Below are 15,018 nucleotides of genomic sequence, written 5' to 3' on the forward strand. Positions count from 1 at the left end.
GGTTAAACGTTAAAACCTGAAATTAGGAAAAACCATTTTGTTTTGAATGGTTAGTTTAGGACGATATTTCAAGATCCAAAATAAGGATAGTGCTAGTTTAGTTCTAACCCTAGTCTTAATTACATTTGTTAAGCGTTCTTTTCAAAAATCAAGATTGATAACCATATTCTTTAAAAAAGAAAAATAGAAAAGACAAAAAAATTATTTGCATCCAATTGAGTACATACTGTGTCACAATGCGTTTTTTAAATGTTAAATAAGACTGAAGTAAATGTTAAATAATAAAGGTTATAATACAATAAGTTGTGCTGAATTGCGATGGGGCAGATTGGAAATGTCATTGTAATATTGCTGTAGAGTAATAATATTTGATACAATCTGTGCTTCCACGCCAACCCTTATTTTATGCTCTAGACTGGGTTGTGTGACATGCAAGAGCAAAAAAAAACTTAAACATTCATGAAATAGCAAATTATTTTTTATTTACCTGCAATAAAGAACAAAATAACTGAACACATAAAATATCATATTTTTTGGTATTCATTTGAACTAAATTGCGGTTCTGAAGTTTATTCACAGGGGAAGGAGTACTCGGTCTCTGACTGATCACCTGAAGAAAATGAAGAAATGTTATCGCTCGGAAATGAGCTGTCATACATAATTACAAATAATCACACTATTATACAAAGGACATTATGTGTAAATACTAAAGTAGTACACCTTTAAATAAATCCAAAGACCAACAGTTGTGTGTTGGCAAGCAATGCACAAACTAGAACTTAATTTACTTATTTTACTGAGAATATATTTGATATAAATCAGAAAACAGTGTGCGTCACATTTAATACAAAACTGGCCTATGAAGTCTTACTTGTTTGGTAGTAATCATAGACTTTAATGACAGCAGGCTTGAGGTTCTTCACTGGAAGAACCTGCTTTAATTGTATCTGATAATTCATAGTAAGATATTTGGGAACCTGCCGGAGCGTGAACAGAAGAACACAAACTTTTCATTCATGGGCATTGCAGATCAAATGCTAATGAAAAATGTATTTATTATACATCATTATAATATATATTATTTAGATAAATTCGAAACAGCTCAAAATATGAGAAAGGGGAAAACTGTCTCACCTCCTTCAAATACACAATGACATGATCATCTTTAGAATCCACCCTCTCCACAAAAGGTGCAAACATCTGAGGTGTGCCAAGCTTTGGGGAAGGAATTATTTCATTATTAAAGTTATTTTTGTTAAGACTTGCCTTTTAAGTTATTACAACAGTGTTCTTTACTATAAAAATGATACATATGAACTTTTAACTAATTTGTGATTCCTTTACACGCACCAAAGATGTATCAGCCGTGAATCCTGATAAGAGTTTAATATCCACAATGACCATGTTAGTATTTTCCTGTGGACCATCATATCTGCAAAAGATTCATGAAAAGCACTGATTTCTCAAATACTTCACACAATAACATACATACAATTTAGGTAGGAAATATTTTACAATTTGAAAATGGTATCACGAAGATAGAATTTGTTGTGTTACTCTCGGCTTTGATTTATTTTGTATTATAGTTTTCAAAGTGAATTTATGTATTCAGTGGCATCTGATGGACAGGCTGAAGCTAAAGTCATGATCATGTTTTTTACGTTCAGGCGTGTTCTTACTTCACAGAAAAGGTCAAAATATGTTGTTGTCCAAATGATTTTTTGCAATCAGCTTCAAATGTAGCTTTAACGGTCAATGATTTATTCTCACTGGGTGTGGGAATGTTGTAGAACAGAGCCATCTGTAAGAGAAGAATGAAGACAGAATAAAGAGCAAACACAGAAACATGACCAGAGATACTTTGTGCTGTTAGAAAAACACTAGAGATAAATGGATGAGGATATTCTGACCTGCACAGACACACAGGTCGTTCCCTTCACTTCAATACTGTATTTTCCTGGAACGTTGTTGAGTTTCTTCTCCTGATACAGTAACTTGTTGTCCTGGTTGACATCAAAGCTGTGAGAGTCTTCTGCTGACTGAACCGTCACTGTGCTGGAACCATCAGAGCTGAACACTTTGGTGGCGTACAAAGACAGAGCTTGAAGAGCCACAACTGTGTCCTGATAACATCACAACATCATCATTACAACATGAAAATACATTCTGTGTGTAAAAACAAACCATATGTGTTCACCTGTGTAGAGGAGAATCCTCCATAGGAGTTCTGCTGCTTCACAAGCCAGCTGACAATCCTGTTAGCATATCCCAGATCAGCTGTAGTGACTGAATCTGTAGTGAGAACAGCTAGCAAAACATATGAGCTGATCTCCACTGCCAGAGAACCAGAATCATCACTAGATCCAATCTGAGTCCAGTGCAGGAGACCTCCTTTACAAAACACACACCAAATGAGACGAGGCTCAACTATGCTAGATGCAAAATGCAAAACATGTCTTTATGCTAAACATGTCTTTATGCTAAACATGTCTTTATGCTAAACATGTCTTTACCATCTGAAATGGCAACAGTGTCGAGCTCCTTTAAAAGCTGCTGGCGGGTCTCCGTGTCTCTCGCCAGACTGAAAGTGTAGGCAAGCAGCGCAGTGCTGTAAGTGTTTTTAAGATTCCCAATGATGGACCTCAAACAGGACAAACCTTGAGTGACAACAGGATCCTGTTACACAAACAGAGAAACAGCAGGTGTGTGTCAGTGTCATTCTTCTAATAGTTTCTACTGTGTTCTCTGGAGATGAACTTACTGTCACTGGAGTCTCCAGTTCAAGCAATGATGCAGTAATATAGGCAGTCATGGTCACGTTATCATTTACTCCACCCTTCACAAACACACATATAAACAACACAATTTGTAATTCATTTATTATTTAATTTTATTTACTTAAATACTGTTTAATCATCAATCACAAACCTTCATTCTATTGTTGAATAAACTTCCCTGTTGAATAAAACAGCCGTCTGAACTTCTTCCTTTTATTAACCAATCCTTTGCACTCTGAAGAACATGTGGATCAATGAAGACGTATTTCTGTGCTTTGCCAAAAGATCTCATGACAAAAGCTGTCAACCTGAAAATGTGAAATTGAAGAAATTGATCCATTTGTTTATTGTTTATCTGATATAATAGTGAGAAGGAAAAGTAAATATTCACCATGTATTCTCATTTTCATAACCAAATGTGCTGTATGCACCACTGTCATGTCTGTAGTTCAGTTGTCTCTGATAACCTGTTTAGTTTGACAGTTATTAAATACAGATAAACAGTTTCTTGGTGAGACAATCAGTTTCAAAATGACTGATTCTTATTAATTCTTCATTTAAGGACATTCTGATGTGTTCAAGCATGAGAATAATGCATTTGTGTTTTCTTACCACTCTTTAAGAAGCCTGTGGCTTTCTCTCTGATGTTTGAGGTGAGCTGGTTTGTGTTCTCCAGATACTGTAAAATGTAAATATTGGGAGAAAGAACAGCAATGTTTTGTTCTCCACAGCCGTACGGCATCCGTAATAATCCATGAAGATTCTGCAGCGCACGACCCAATATGTCTCCTGCAAGAGGAATGTAGTGAGTCTATGTAACAAACGTGACTCTTCATTTCTGTTTGTGTATTTAGAGTAAATTTTACCAATAACTGAAACAGAAGATCTGGCTGATCCCTCTATCACATCTTTAGGAAGAGTCAGATCAAGCTCTTCTGACAGACTGTTGCCTATAAACCAGACAGATGAAAACATGTTAAGGATCTGAAGTCACATTAAGATTTTAATGTGTATATTTAATATGTTAACAAACCCTTTGGACAGATTAACCAGCTGTGAGTCTCTGTTTTTTCAGATCCTTCAGCCTACAGCAGATAATAATAATGTTAACATATATTCATATAAGTCACATGATGATCACAGATCAGTTGAAGTGTGTGTGAGAGCTGTTGGAGGTGAGCTCACCTGTACAAGGAGACTTCGAGTAACTATGTCAATGCGTCCTCTCTCTGGCACGCTCACAATCTCATTGTCACACACAGTCTGTGACTGCTCTGCCTCTGCACTCACTGTGATATTCAACACTCCTAGAATACACAAAACACTTTCAGAAGAATGATAAAAAAGAAATAAACTGAAAAATAAGTCGCTTATTGTGTCTGAAACTGACCAAGAACAGAAGGAGTGAGAATCCATTTAAATGTTTTTCTTCCATTAGCACATAGACAGGATGAATACTGATCATCAGAGGAGGCTTTAAGAGTGAAGTCTGAGGACGGAGCTGGAGTTACTTTAACCTGTCCATGACAGATGGAGGATTAGTTCAGATGTGATATGATGTGAAACGTGACAGAGAATGAATTGAGAAATCTCACCATGATGCACTTGGGCAGATAGTTGAAGACAGTGGCCTTCAGCTCAAAGATCTCTCCACGGATGATGGAGTAAGGCAGAGAGAGCTCCAGGAAGAAGGGCTGGAAAACTGTCAGCTGAGCAGGAGGAGCCAGACCCAGACCTTTAGAGGACAGACAGAAGACCTCCGTCTCCCAGGTGGTGATGGTGTCAGGAACCTTCACAGGAATCTGCGTTGATCCTGAGTCACTGTGGTAGAGCATTACAACATTTCAGCCAGCTGTAAAGCGGTTTCTTTGATCAGTCACAATATTGAACATTGAGGAAAAAAGTATATAAAAAGTGATCTCTGCTGTTATATAGAATTAAAAATACTGGGCATGAGTAAAATGATCATTGATAAATGAAATAATTATGTTAACATGTCAATAGGATTAACGTTTGACATCACTAAATTTACTAACCCAACTTCAACAAGCTGCCAGATCCAAGTTTCTGGAAAGATTGTCCGAACCGTCACTGATGGTATTTTTGGTGCTGCATTCGTTTCTTGAAAAGCCATGGCAATTGAATGACGATGATGATACATCACTGAATGAAATGAACACAGTTTATACTTTATGCTTTATATGAGAGTCTTGTCGAGATTATACACTGTATGACAAACTGCAGTCGTATGTCATAGATATACAGTACATGTCATGATTCTGCCTTCTCTTGTCTTGATTTTCTGGTCTAGGGGCAGAATCATGACAGACCCACGTGTTTTATGTGGAGAGAAACATATTATTGTCAATCAGGACATAATATGCGTTCTCTCCAGTCTCGTCATTTGGCCCCGCATCTCTCGTTCCTAGTATAGCTTTCTCCTGTGTCTCATTACCCACCCCTGCCCTTTGTTAGTCTCCCTATATAATGCCCTCTTGTCTATTGTCTTGACCTGTTTCCATGTCGTGGTCCTCAGCCGTGTCTTTTCTGGAAATTACCTTGCTCCTTGTTTTGATGCATGTTTAGTAAGTCTTAGTTATTATAGCTTTAATTATTTGTCTTTTGTTTTATGCCCCCTTGTGGGAAGTCTTTGTTTACTGTTTTTGTATCGTGCCTCAGTTCAGTTTTCCCCCCATCATGGATGTATTTGTAATTTCTAGCAAATCTATTACCAATAACATCAAAACCTCCTCCACTCTTCCTCTTTAATTTTTAGTAATCTTTAGTTTTAATTGACTGTGGATTTATTACTAAATGATACTCTGTCGTCATAAGGTTTAACTGTTTTGGGATATTTCCTCAAAGAAATAATAACTTTAATAAAATTGTATACAATGAATATGCTGTACAATGATATATATAAATTAATATGAATATAAATCAATTTTTTTAAATATTATAACCAAACACAGTGATAGGTCACCCAAAAATGTAAATTCTGTCATTATTTAGTCACCCTGTTGTAATTTCAAACCTGTTTGACTGTCATTGCTCCGCAGAACACAAAAGAAGCTGTATTTTGAAGAATGTTTATAACTGGCACCCTTTCCCCTGCATTGATTTTGCATACATACAATAGAAGTAACCAAAATAATGGGTGCCGACACTATTCAGTTACCAAATTCTTCAAAATTGTCTTGCGTTCCACGAAGGTTCGGAATGACATGAGTTAATTATGACAGTTTTCATGTTTGAGTGAACAGTCCCTTTAACTTTGGGGCGGGCGATGAAACCATTTATAGAACTAAATTAGAGTTTGTCTAGGATCAATACCTTTTAATTTTCTGCAAAAAGTTGTACACAACTAGGAAAAAACATCATGTCATGTAAATAAGTCACAGAATAAGAATATTTGAATAAATTATTTTGGAAAAAATGTCAGATAGATCCCTTAATTAATTATTCATTACAACGTGACGATTTAAAAACAAAAGTTACTTTATATGTTTCACAACTGCATTGCACTGAATAACTCGGTTTACTCTTTCCATAATGATAAAAGTACTGTAACAGCGAATATGAATTCCACTCATATTAAATCTGATACTTTTATCAATTAAGAGTGTTTTTGTTAATAAAAATAAGAAATATTAGATGCGCTGTACCTGTATCATGGTATGTGTGATAAATCAAGCCCATGTATTTCAGACATCGAGGGACTCGAAGAGGCAAATTTGTTACCATCTTCAATCCCACTTTCTGTCAAACAGTATGATCAATTAAATTAAAACACACTTTAAATAAAAGTCAAAATAATCAAGTGTTTTGTTTTTTATTGCAGATCATATTTATGCATGTAAAACCTTTCAAAATCCTAAATGTTCCTTTAACTCAGCTTGTTACCTTCAAAGTTTCATAAGCATCTCCTTTTTCCGATGCTCGACGGGGTCTCACGTGCAAACACTCCTGGTCGTCTTCAATGCTGTAGGGAAATTCTGAGGCTGAGAGCACTGGAAGCAGTTCGAAGATCTGTAATAAAACCATCATCCAACTTTATCTGTCTGATATCTAACATTTCAACACAGAACACTTTCTTGTCTGTTTGTTTTCAGACTGTCATCTATACAATATACCCGATGGTCTTAAACAGATCTCACAAGACAGAAATGTAAAAACATGGACTATAAAGCATCTACACCTTTTTAGCATCCAGACGTTTTCCAGATTCCAAGATCATGACACTTTGATCTACAGCACTGACGCCACACAGTGAACCAGACTGAGCTGACAGCTGAAGAGTGTTTTCTTCACCGGGAACTGCTGAAGCAGGGGAAAACTGCAAAGACACCTGTGACAATGACAGCAAAAAAATGTGTCATTCTCATATGTACAATGTACATATATAATATGCATACAGCACATATACCATATGTTTGTTACCTTGTTATTGAAGCATTTTTCAGTCTCAAAATATCTGCTACCAGCGACCACATTGTTGCTGGGCAGAAGACAGTACGCTAGAATCTGTACAGCTGGACTCAGATCTGCTTCAACAGACAGTTTGAATGACACCGAGCCACTCGCTGCTCCATCAGAAGTCTTAACGTTAACCTTCTCATATCCATGATGAACTATCACTCCTCTGGACAAAACCTGACACACATAACATCGGTGTTAACAAACTGACCAGGTCTGCGTTTCCCGATAACGTTGTCTCTTAGCACACTACGAAGACTCTAAAGGTACACCTTAAAGGTTAGACCTTTTCTAAGTGTTTTTCCCAAACCTTAGGAGGTTACTTTCTTACGTCACACGTTCCCAGGTGCTGCTCATGGTGGTGGTGCTGAATTAATGGATATCGATCCTTTGACAATCAATTATTCACTCTATACAGGGACTGCTTCACTGCCTTATGCGAGGTAGCAGCATTATTTATAAAATAAGCACTTTAGAGAAAGTTGCATTTATTAGGACTCATAGGATAAAATGGCAAACTAAATCTAACCACGCATATTATTTAATTGTGAAATTAGTTTGCGAACCCGCAATCTCATGACCAAATGGATCAACCCGCTACAGTAACTGGCAGTATGGTCATTTATATCAAGGGTTCTCAAACATTGGGTTGAGGGTCACGCAAAGCCACTTGCTGTTAAAAAAGTTCATTCTAGCAACTAACTTGTACAGTTACTGAATTTGCTTTCATGGCAGGTTAACTTTTCTATAATTAAATGCATTAAAATGCTCTGCGGGTGGCGCTGTCTTTGGTTTTGTCAAAGACTTTACACCACAATCTTCTCTTTAAATATATTCCAAATGATTTGGGTTGCCAGCTAATGCTCCTTATTTAGATAATATCATTAAAAAGCTAACATCCATCAGTGTAAAGACTATTATATTCTTTGCATGAAAACATGTCAATATACTGCTATTTTTAACTTTAGAATTTTATTTCCACAGTGGCCACTCGGGAACAGTGATAAGGTATAGCTAAGAGCACTTCAGACCAACCTTCCGAACGTATGACTTACAGAAGGTATACTTAACTAAGAACGTTTCGGGGAAACACATATTAACAATAAGGTACAGCTTAAGGTATAATTTAAGAACGACGTAGCGATACAAAGGTTTCGGGAAACGCAACCCAGAACACAACCCATCAATACTGTTCAACAAATCACAAAGAAGTATTTCTACTCACCATGTAGACAATGTCCGTGTTGAAGTCATCAGTAGTTTCACCAATAAAATAATATTTAATGGTGACTGGAAACTCAGAACCACACTTTAAAGGGTCATTAGCACCTTCTATAGTCAATTCACTTAATATTGGGGTATGAGGAGTGGCCGGCTGGAACAGCGAAATTATTGTTCTCTCTGTAGAGTAGTGAGGGTCTTTGTAGCTACGAAATTTTTTATCTGAATATTTATTTCCCTGGATGATAAGAAATAACAATTTACCTTAATACAAAAAAAGTGTTAACAATGACTTCAAAGTGGATACACACAAACTATCATACCATCAAACTAAGATCTCTTCGAGGCAGACTTGATGTATTAAGCAAGAAAGCGGCTAGTCCATCACTGTCTGTAGTGAGATTTAACAGAAGAGTTGAAGACCAGCTTTCACCCTCAAAAAGATACACGTCTTCGTGAGGTATCGGCGTCCCTTTGAAATTGGTAAGCTTGATCTGTTAAAAAAGGATATTAATAACGGTGAAAATATTGGTAGTGTTGAGCAAAGACAAGGTGATTTCCGACTTACGTGTCCTTCAATAACTGATCCATGTTCAAATGTTTTGGGGCCTGTAACTGTGACTTTGCCAATTTCATAAGTGAGAGATATAGATTCTGATTTTGTCATGGAGGTCTCTGTTGGAGAACAAAAGCAGTATTAATACACCTGGAACTTCGAAATAAATCCAAAGTCAAGCAGTTCTTAAAGTCCGGTGTTCATACAATTACATTCTATTCAGGGCCAATCACCTGTTCCTTCTTCTGTTACTTTCACCTCAACATCAAAAGTATTGTCCAGGACATCGTTTAATGTGCTGTTCAAAAAGTGCAATGTGCTGATGGTATGGGTGGCACAGCCATTCTCTTTCATCTAATGGTAATAAATACATATACACATATTGATTAAAGAGTGATTTCATCTGGAAAAACATAAATAGGATCTTATACTTAAAGTCCCAGTTCACCCAAAAAAGAAATCTCTGTCATCATTTCCTCACTTTTGAGTTGTTCCAAACCTGTATGAATGCATTTGTTCTGATGAACACGGAGAAACACATTTGAAAGAATACTTGTTCTTGACCAACATTGACTACCATAGAAGAAAGAAATGCTTTAAACATTTCTCTGTTGAACACAAAAGAAGATGTTTTTAAGAGAAAACTATTTTGGGGCACTTTGATTACCATTGCCATTTTCCTGCTATGGTAGTCAATGGTGGCCTCTTTGGTTACATTTACATTTATTCATTTAGCTGACGCTTTTATCCAAAGCGACTTACAAGTAGTTTTTTTTACAGTGGCACATTACTGCAGAGCAATCAGGGGTAAGGTGTCTTGCTCAAGGGCACTTCAGTCATGACCTGCTGGCACTGAGATTAGGACCGGCAACCTTCTGATCACAAGCCCAGATCACAAGCCCAACGCTCGAACCACTAGACCATAGCAGACCCCCTCATCAGAACAAATACATGTATACAGATTTGGAACAACTAAAGTAAATGGTGAGTAAATGATGACAGATTTTTTATTTTGCATTACAAACCTCAGTGGTCTCATCCAAACAGAGTGGGGTTCTGCCACTATTGTCAGAGTATCGAACATAGTTACGACACACTTTTACCCAAGATGTACCAGCTACAGGCTGTCCATATGTGTATCTATGGGAAAGGTACAAGTGACCGATATTAAAACATTTAAATGTATGAGATTTGGTGATAAACATATTTTTTCATGCTCTGCCTGGAAATGCACCACTCACTTTCCGCAAACCTCAATTGTCATTTCCTCTTCAGCAATGCTGACTTTCTTTGGATTTTTGACAGTCACATCAAACTTGGGCAAAACTAGAATAAGGGGGCAAGACTTGAAACTATTAGTCAAATTATAAACAATATTCATAAAATGTGTCCTGAATAAATGTCCATTGTATTGACTTACCATACTTTTTCACCGTAAAATAATGTGCAATCATTCTTTCACCAATGTAAGCCGTCAGTGTGTATGTGCCTTGACGAGCCTCTGGATTTAAGTCGTAAGAACGCTGTAATATCCACCGTGTTGAGGAAACATTTGTCCATTGACCGATTCTGTTTCTCTGACTGTCCTGGGAATGACCAAACAGGTTCATATTTGATTTTTAGCATAATCCTGAACATTATTCAGAATTAAGAATTTGTGAAGAATCACAGATCTGCCAAATGTGAATAAGGTTTGAATTTATGACAGTACAGGAGGTTTTGTGTTCTTACCTCAAGCACCACTGCACTATACTGTGAGTAAAAGAGAAAAACAATAAAGAAATAATCTTTATGTATAATGACTTATACTGTATAATGACAACAGAATTTAAATCCAGCTATGTGTAGTCCATAGTAAACACTCCAAACCTCCTGATCAAGGGGTGCAAAGTTTGTGTCCGTGGTAACAACTCTGAAGTTCACTGTGGAAACAGAAATGTACAAGTATAACCTTTGATTTAAATGCAAACAGGTATTTCAGCTCTTATATAAGAGAAGGATTACAGTCAACAGAACATTGTGCCTAAATGATTCGATTTAGCCCAAAAAGATTAATGTTCCTGCATTCGTCTATTGAGGAAATAAATAAAATGCTGATTTAGACGTCAGTTATCTATACTGTCATATATTTGCAGATTACAGTGATGCTCCAAATATGGAGATTCCAGGTTAATTAAAAATATTAATACTATTTCCATATTGTCCATCTTTTTAGAGTATGGAAAACAATAGGTAATAATACAATTCCAACACAAATTGTAATTTTAAATATGTTTAAATTTTCAAATTAAACAACAGCTGTTCCATGAATTTCACATAACAGCTGTGTTAAACTCAATATTCTGGTACATTTTATCTTCTTTTCAAAATGGAATGTGTCCAGTTATCAGTGAAAGGACAGGCATGTGACCACGAGACAATTCTGCACTGATCTCACCGTACGGACAATGTTGCTACTAGCATTATTTACACATTTGGCCTTTGAAACATTCAAAGCTCACCTGTTTGTCCTGGATTATAGATGGGTTTATCAGTCTGAATAAAGGTCAGAGGATTGTAGGGTCTAAACATCACTTTTGTCTCTTCAATCATTTGGAAAGACTCCCCATTGACTTCAACCTTTATTTTCTGGACTGAGTCTCCTACTACCAGTGGAGCCTGGTTAGAAATAAAGTTCAGTGCTCATTCAAACAAACTCTTTTTACATCGATGACGTAAGATGAAAAAGCAGCAGACATATTTTGATCTGATTTATCATCATGGACAGACCTGGAAGTTAAAGCAGCGGTGAAACTCTTGTTCTGTTTTCTCCTGCAGCAGTAATGTGTTCTCCAAATCAGTCACTAGATAAATGTTCATTGTGAGACTTTCATTGGGCTTCAGGAGACTTGCACACAGTTTGGCTTCAGATCCAGACTGCATCACAGCTGGAAATGTCACCATGAAAGAGCTGTCGACAAAGGACAATGACAATACAGAGTTCTGTCTTATATCTATTAAAACAGCACTTAAATATGACACACTCAAATATGAACATTTTTAGGGTAACTTAACCCTACCGTTGGGTTCGTCCTTTTTTAAAACAACGCTGGGTTGAACATAACCGAGCAGGTTTTTTGTATACTCATAACTAATATTATGAACAAGCGTTGAAGTTGTAATAAATCATATACAACATTTAGGACGCCATAACACAACAAAAAAGACAGAAAGTAATAACATCAGAATAACAACATGAAACAATCAATGACAATCTTTGGTAAATATATAAATAAAAGTGACTTACGGTCCTGGTTCTTGTCCATTCACAGAGATGGACAGAAGGAAGAACAACAAAAGACCTTTCCAAAAACAACCAGAATTAAGAGCCATGATGATGACCGGTCATGCAGCTCAATGCAGTGAGTTCGGACTGTGTCTTTTAAAGTGACTTTCATGCTAAAGGAGGTCCTTCAAAAACAATTCTATTGACCATCTGATTAATGATTCAACCATACAGGTTCAGCAGTTTACAATTTACATTACTATCTAGATTATTGTTTTGAACAATAAACATTGATAAAAAACAGCTCTTTCAAACATACAAAGCACTTAAACATTATGAATGGGATTAGCTAATGCAAAAATAAACACATATTTTACTTCTGCACGTGAACCATGGGTGAACAAAGCATTTGAAAATGTTCTTTTCCATTCATTTCATTTGCAGTCAAAAATGAAATTGTATAGATAGTCAAATATAACATACATAAGAAAAACGTTAGAGAAATGTCCAAAATAGTGGAACTGTCTTTCATCTTCCAAAAACAAACTTTTATATTTATCCTAATCTACAGTAAAAACACTCTGACCTTTTACCCTGTTAAAAAGCAAATAGCACAACCACTGATGATTGATGTCCGAAAGCATTTACACCCACTCCTCTGACCACTATCTTGATTTTTCTAAAGTGCACAACACATGTGTTTGTTGGGTAACATTAAATGTACAATTGCACACAGTCACAGATACTTACCAATTGCGAAACTGTGATGAACAATCCGTCTCACAGGTTTCATGTGTAGGCTGTCATTGCATAAAATAAATAATGACTACTACTAGGAGTAATGTGTAATAAGATCAATATTGTGTAATAAGCGACATTTAGCTGTCTTTTTGCTTAGATTCATTTTATAGGCCAGTTCACCAAAACACCCAAGGTTATTTTACCTTTAAGATACAGTATAACAAGCAAAATTGCACAAAATTAGCTGTAAAGAGGGGTTTCAATCACATGAACCGCTGCCTGGGTATATGCAATTCTTGCAATTTGTTTGTTGTCATTTTATCTGGTTTATATCTGTCTCTGACCTTCAATAATCATTTTCATTCATTTAACTTGGCAGTTCATTTAAGTGTCTTATTTTCAATAATTACCAGCATTTGCTTATATGAAAAGTGACCATTTTGTATCTTTCTTAAATGTTTTGTTTTTTGACAATACAAATATCAAAATAATGCAATGAGTGTGACTTCTTTGAAATCTTTTATTAATTACATTTTGATCTGTTTAACTTGATTCCTGCACTGACGAAAGCTTTGTGGCTTGATGGCTTTGGTGATTAAACATAGCCAATAGAACATGTAACAAGTTTCATGAAATAAAAACATAATGAACATTTAAGTAAAATTAGCGAGCCCAAGTCTCTTGAGTGTTTACATTGGAGCTATAGAACTGAAGCATGAGCCCTCATTCACAGTGAGATGATCACCTGAGGGAAAATATGATGTCCAAAGATTAGTTTGTTGGCTGCCAATGCTTATTTTTTTAACACATTAAAACATCACAGAAAACTGGCATATGAAATCTTACTTGTTTGGTAGTAATCATAGACTTTAATGACTGCTGGCTTGAGATTCTTCACTAGGACAACTTGCTTTAAATATATCTGATAATTTGAAGGAGTAGTCTTTGGAACCTAGAACAGGTATAGCAGGTAAAAAATCTAACAAACGCTTATTAATTACATCATAATATAATAAAGTAAATAAATCTACATATATTATATAAATGCTTGTCAATTCATATCTCACCTCTTTCAAATAAACTATAACATGATCATCTTTAGACTCCACAAGAGGTGCATTTGAGTGAAGCTATGGAGAAAATGTAACAAATGTGTTTATTGCTTGAGAGGATAGCAGTAAAACTTTATTTATAGTTTAAACATTTATTAAAATGTATTTATTTATTATAAGCAAATAACTTAAGAGACAACCAAAGCATTTCTTAAGGTTACAGTGTATGACATTTAGCAGCATCTAGTGGTGTGGTTGTGAACTGCAACCAATGGCTCACCCTCCTCCCTCCCTTTCAAAGAACTAAGATGTTGTCATGTTTTTGCTTCTTTGCCGAAGGAGATAACGTTTTTATGAAACACGCTCTGTAGAGCAGTTTGTCTGTTTAGTGCTACTGTAGATTCAACATGGTGAATTCCATGTAAGGGGACTCAGTAGAAATAGCTCATACTAATGTATTAAAACATAACACTTCCTTATGTAAGGTCTTTATACAACTCTCTGAAGGCATAGTATGTACATAGTATGTCATAAATATCCACAATTACCACGTTAGTATTTTCCTGAGGACCATCATATCTGCAAAAGATTCAAATCAAACAGGTAAATTTGACATTAAAATATATATTTGAGATCATTTTGTAGGCTTGTGTTTCAAAGGGAATATCGTAAAATCAGTTTTTACTTTAAACAGTGAAATTTAAAACAAAATTTTGTCCAAAAAATAGTTTGCAGTCTCCATCAGTTTTAGCGTCAATGCTCAATGTCTTGGCTTCGGTAGGGGTGGGAATGTTATAGAACGAGGAGCGAAATTTTACACAACTTAATGATCACAAAAGATACAAAGGTCACTTGGAGCTCCAATTAAAGTGACAAGAAGGATGTTCTGACCTGCACAGACACACAGGTGGTTCCCTTCACTTCAATACT

The 15,018-nt window shown here is 36.0% G+C and overlaps 1 protein-coding gene across 1 annotated transcript; it reads right to left on the reverse strand.

The window, feature by feature from the left end:
- Positions 1–460: 460 nt before the first annotated feature.
- On the reverse strand, positions 461–13,101 carry LOC306908317 (alpha-2-macroglobulin-like). Its single transcript, XM_079481077.1, has 35 exons — positions 13,046–13,101; positions 12,317–12,371; positions 11,800–11,980; positions 11,532–11,688; positions 10,900–10,952; positions 10,762–10,782; positions 10,451–10,616; positions 10,272–10,356; positions 10,056–10,170; positions 9,264–9,384; positions 9,043–9,149; positions 8,798–8,968; positions 8,479–8,712; positions 7,218–7,430; positions 6,976–7,125; positions 6,681–6,806; positions 6,443–6,536; positions 4,814–4,940; positions 4,373–4,598; positions 4,168–4,294; positions 3,963–4,084; positions 3,811–3,862; positions 3,644–3,727; positions 3,390–3,566; positions 3,169–3,244; positions 2,929–3,085; positions 2,762–2,836; positions 2,514–2,676; positions 2,198–2,391; positions 1,911–2,123; positions 1,680–1,801; positions 1,351–1,432; positions 1,135–1,215; positions 872–977; positions 461–610 (listed from the first exon to the last, which is right to left on the reverse strand). The coding sequence occupies exons 1-35, from the start codon at positions 13,086–13,088 to the stop codon at positions 570–572; spliced, it is 4,317 nt and encodes a 1,438-aa protein (XP_079337203.1). The 5' UTR covers positions 13,089–13,101; the 3' UTR covers positions 461–569.
- Between the last annotated feature and the right edge of the window lie 1,917 nt (positions 13,102–15,018).

This window comes from Barbatula barbatula (assembly GCF_947034865.1).
Source record: "Barbatula barbatula genome assembly, chromosome: 19".
Classification (NCBI taxonomy): Eukaryota; Metazoa; Chordata; class Actinopteri; order Cypriniformes; family Nemacheilidae; genus Barbatula; species Barbatula barbatula.

Excerpts from the sequence above, each read along its gene's own strand:
- LOC306908317 (XM_079481077.1), bottom strand. The coding sequence starts at position 13,088 with ATGAAACCTGTGAGACGGATTGTTCATCACAGTTTCGCAATTG. Across the intron at positions 10,617-10,761 it reads ATAGTGCAGTGGTGCTTGAG|GACAGTCAGAGAAACAGAAT; the intron begins GTAAGAACACAA and ends GGTCATTCCCAG. Across the intron at positions 978-1,134 it reads TCATTGTGTATTTGAAGGAG|GTTCCCAAATATCTTACTAT; the intron begins GTGAGACAGTTT and ends ACGCTCCGGCAG.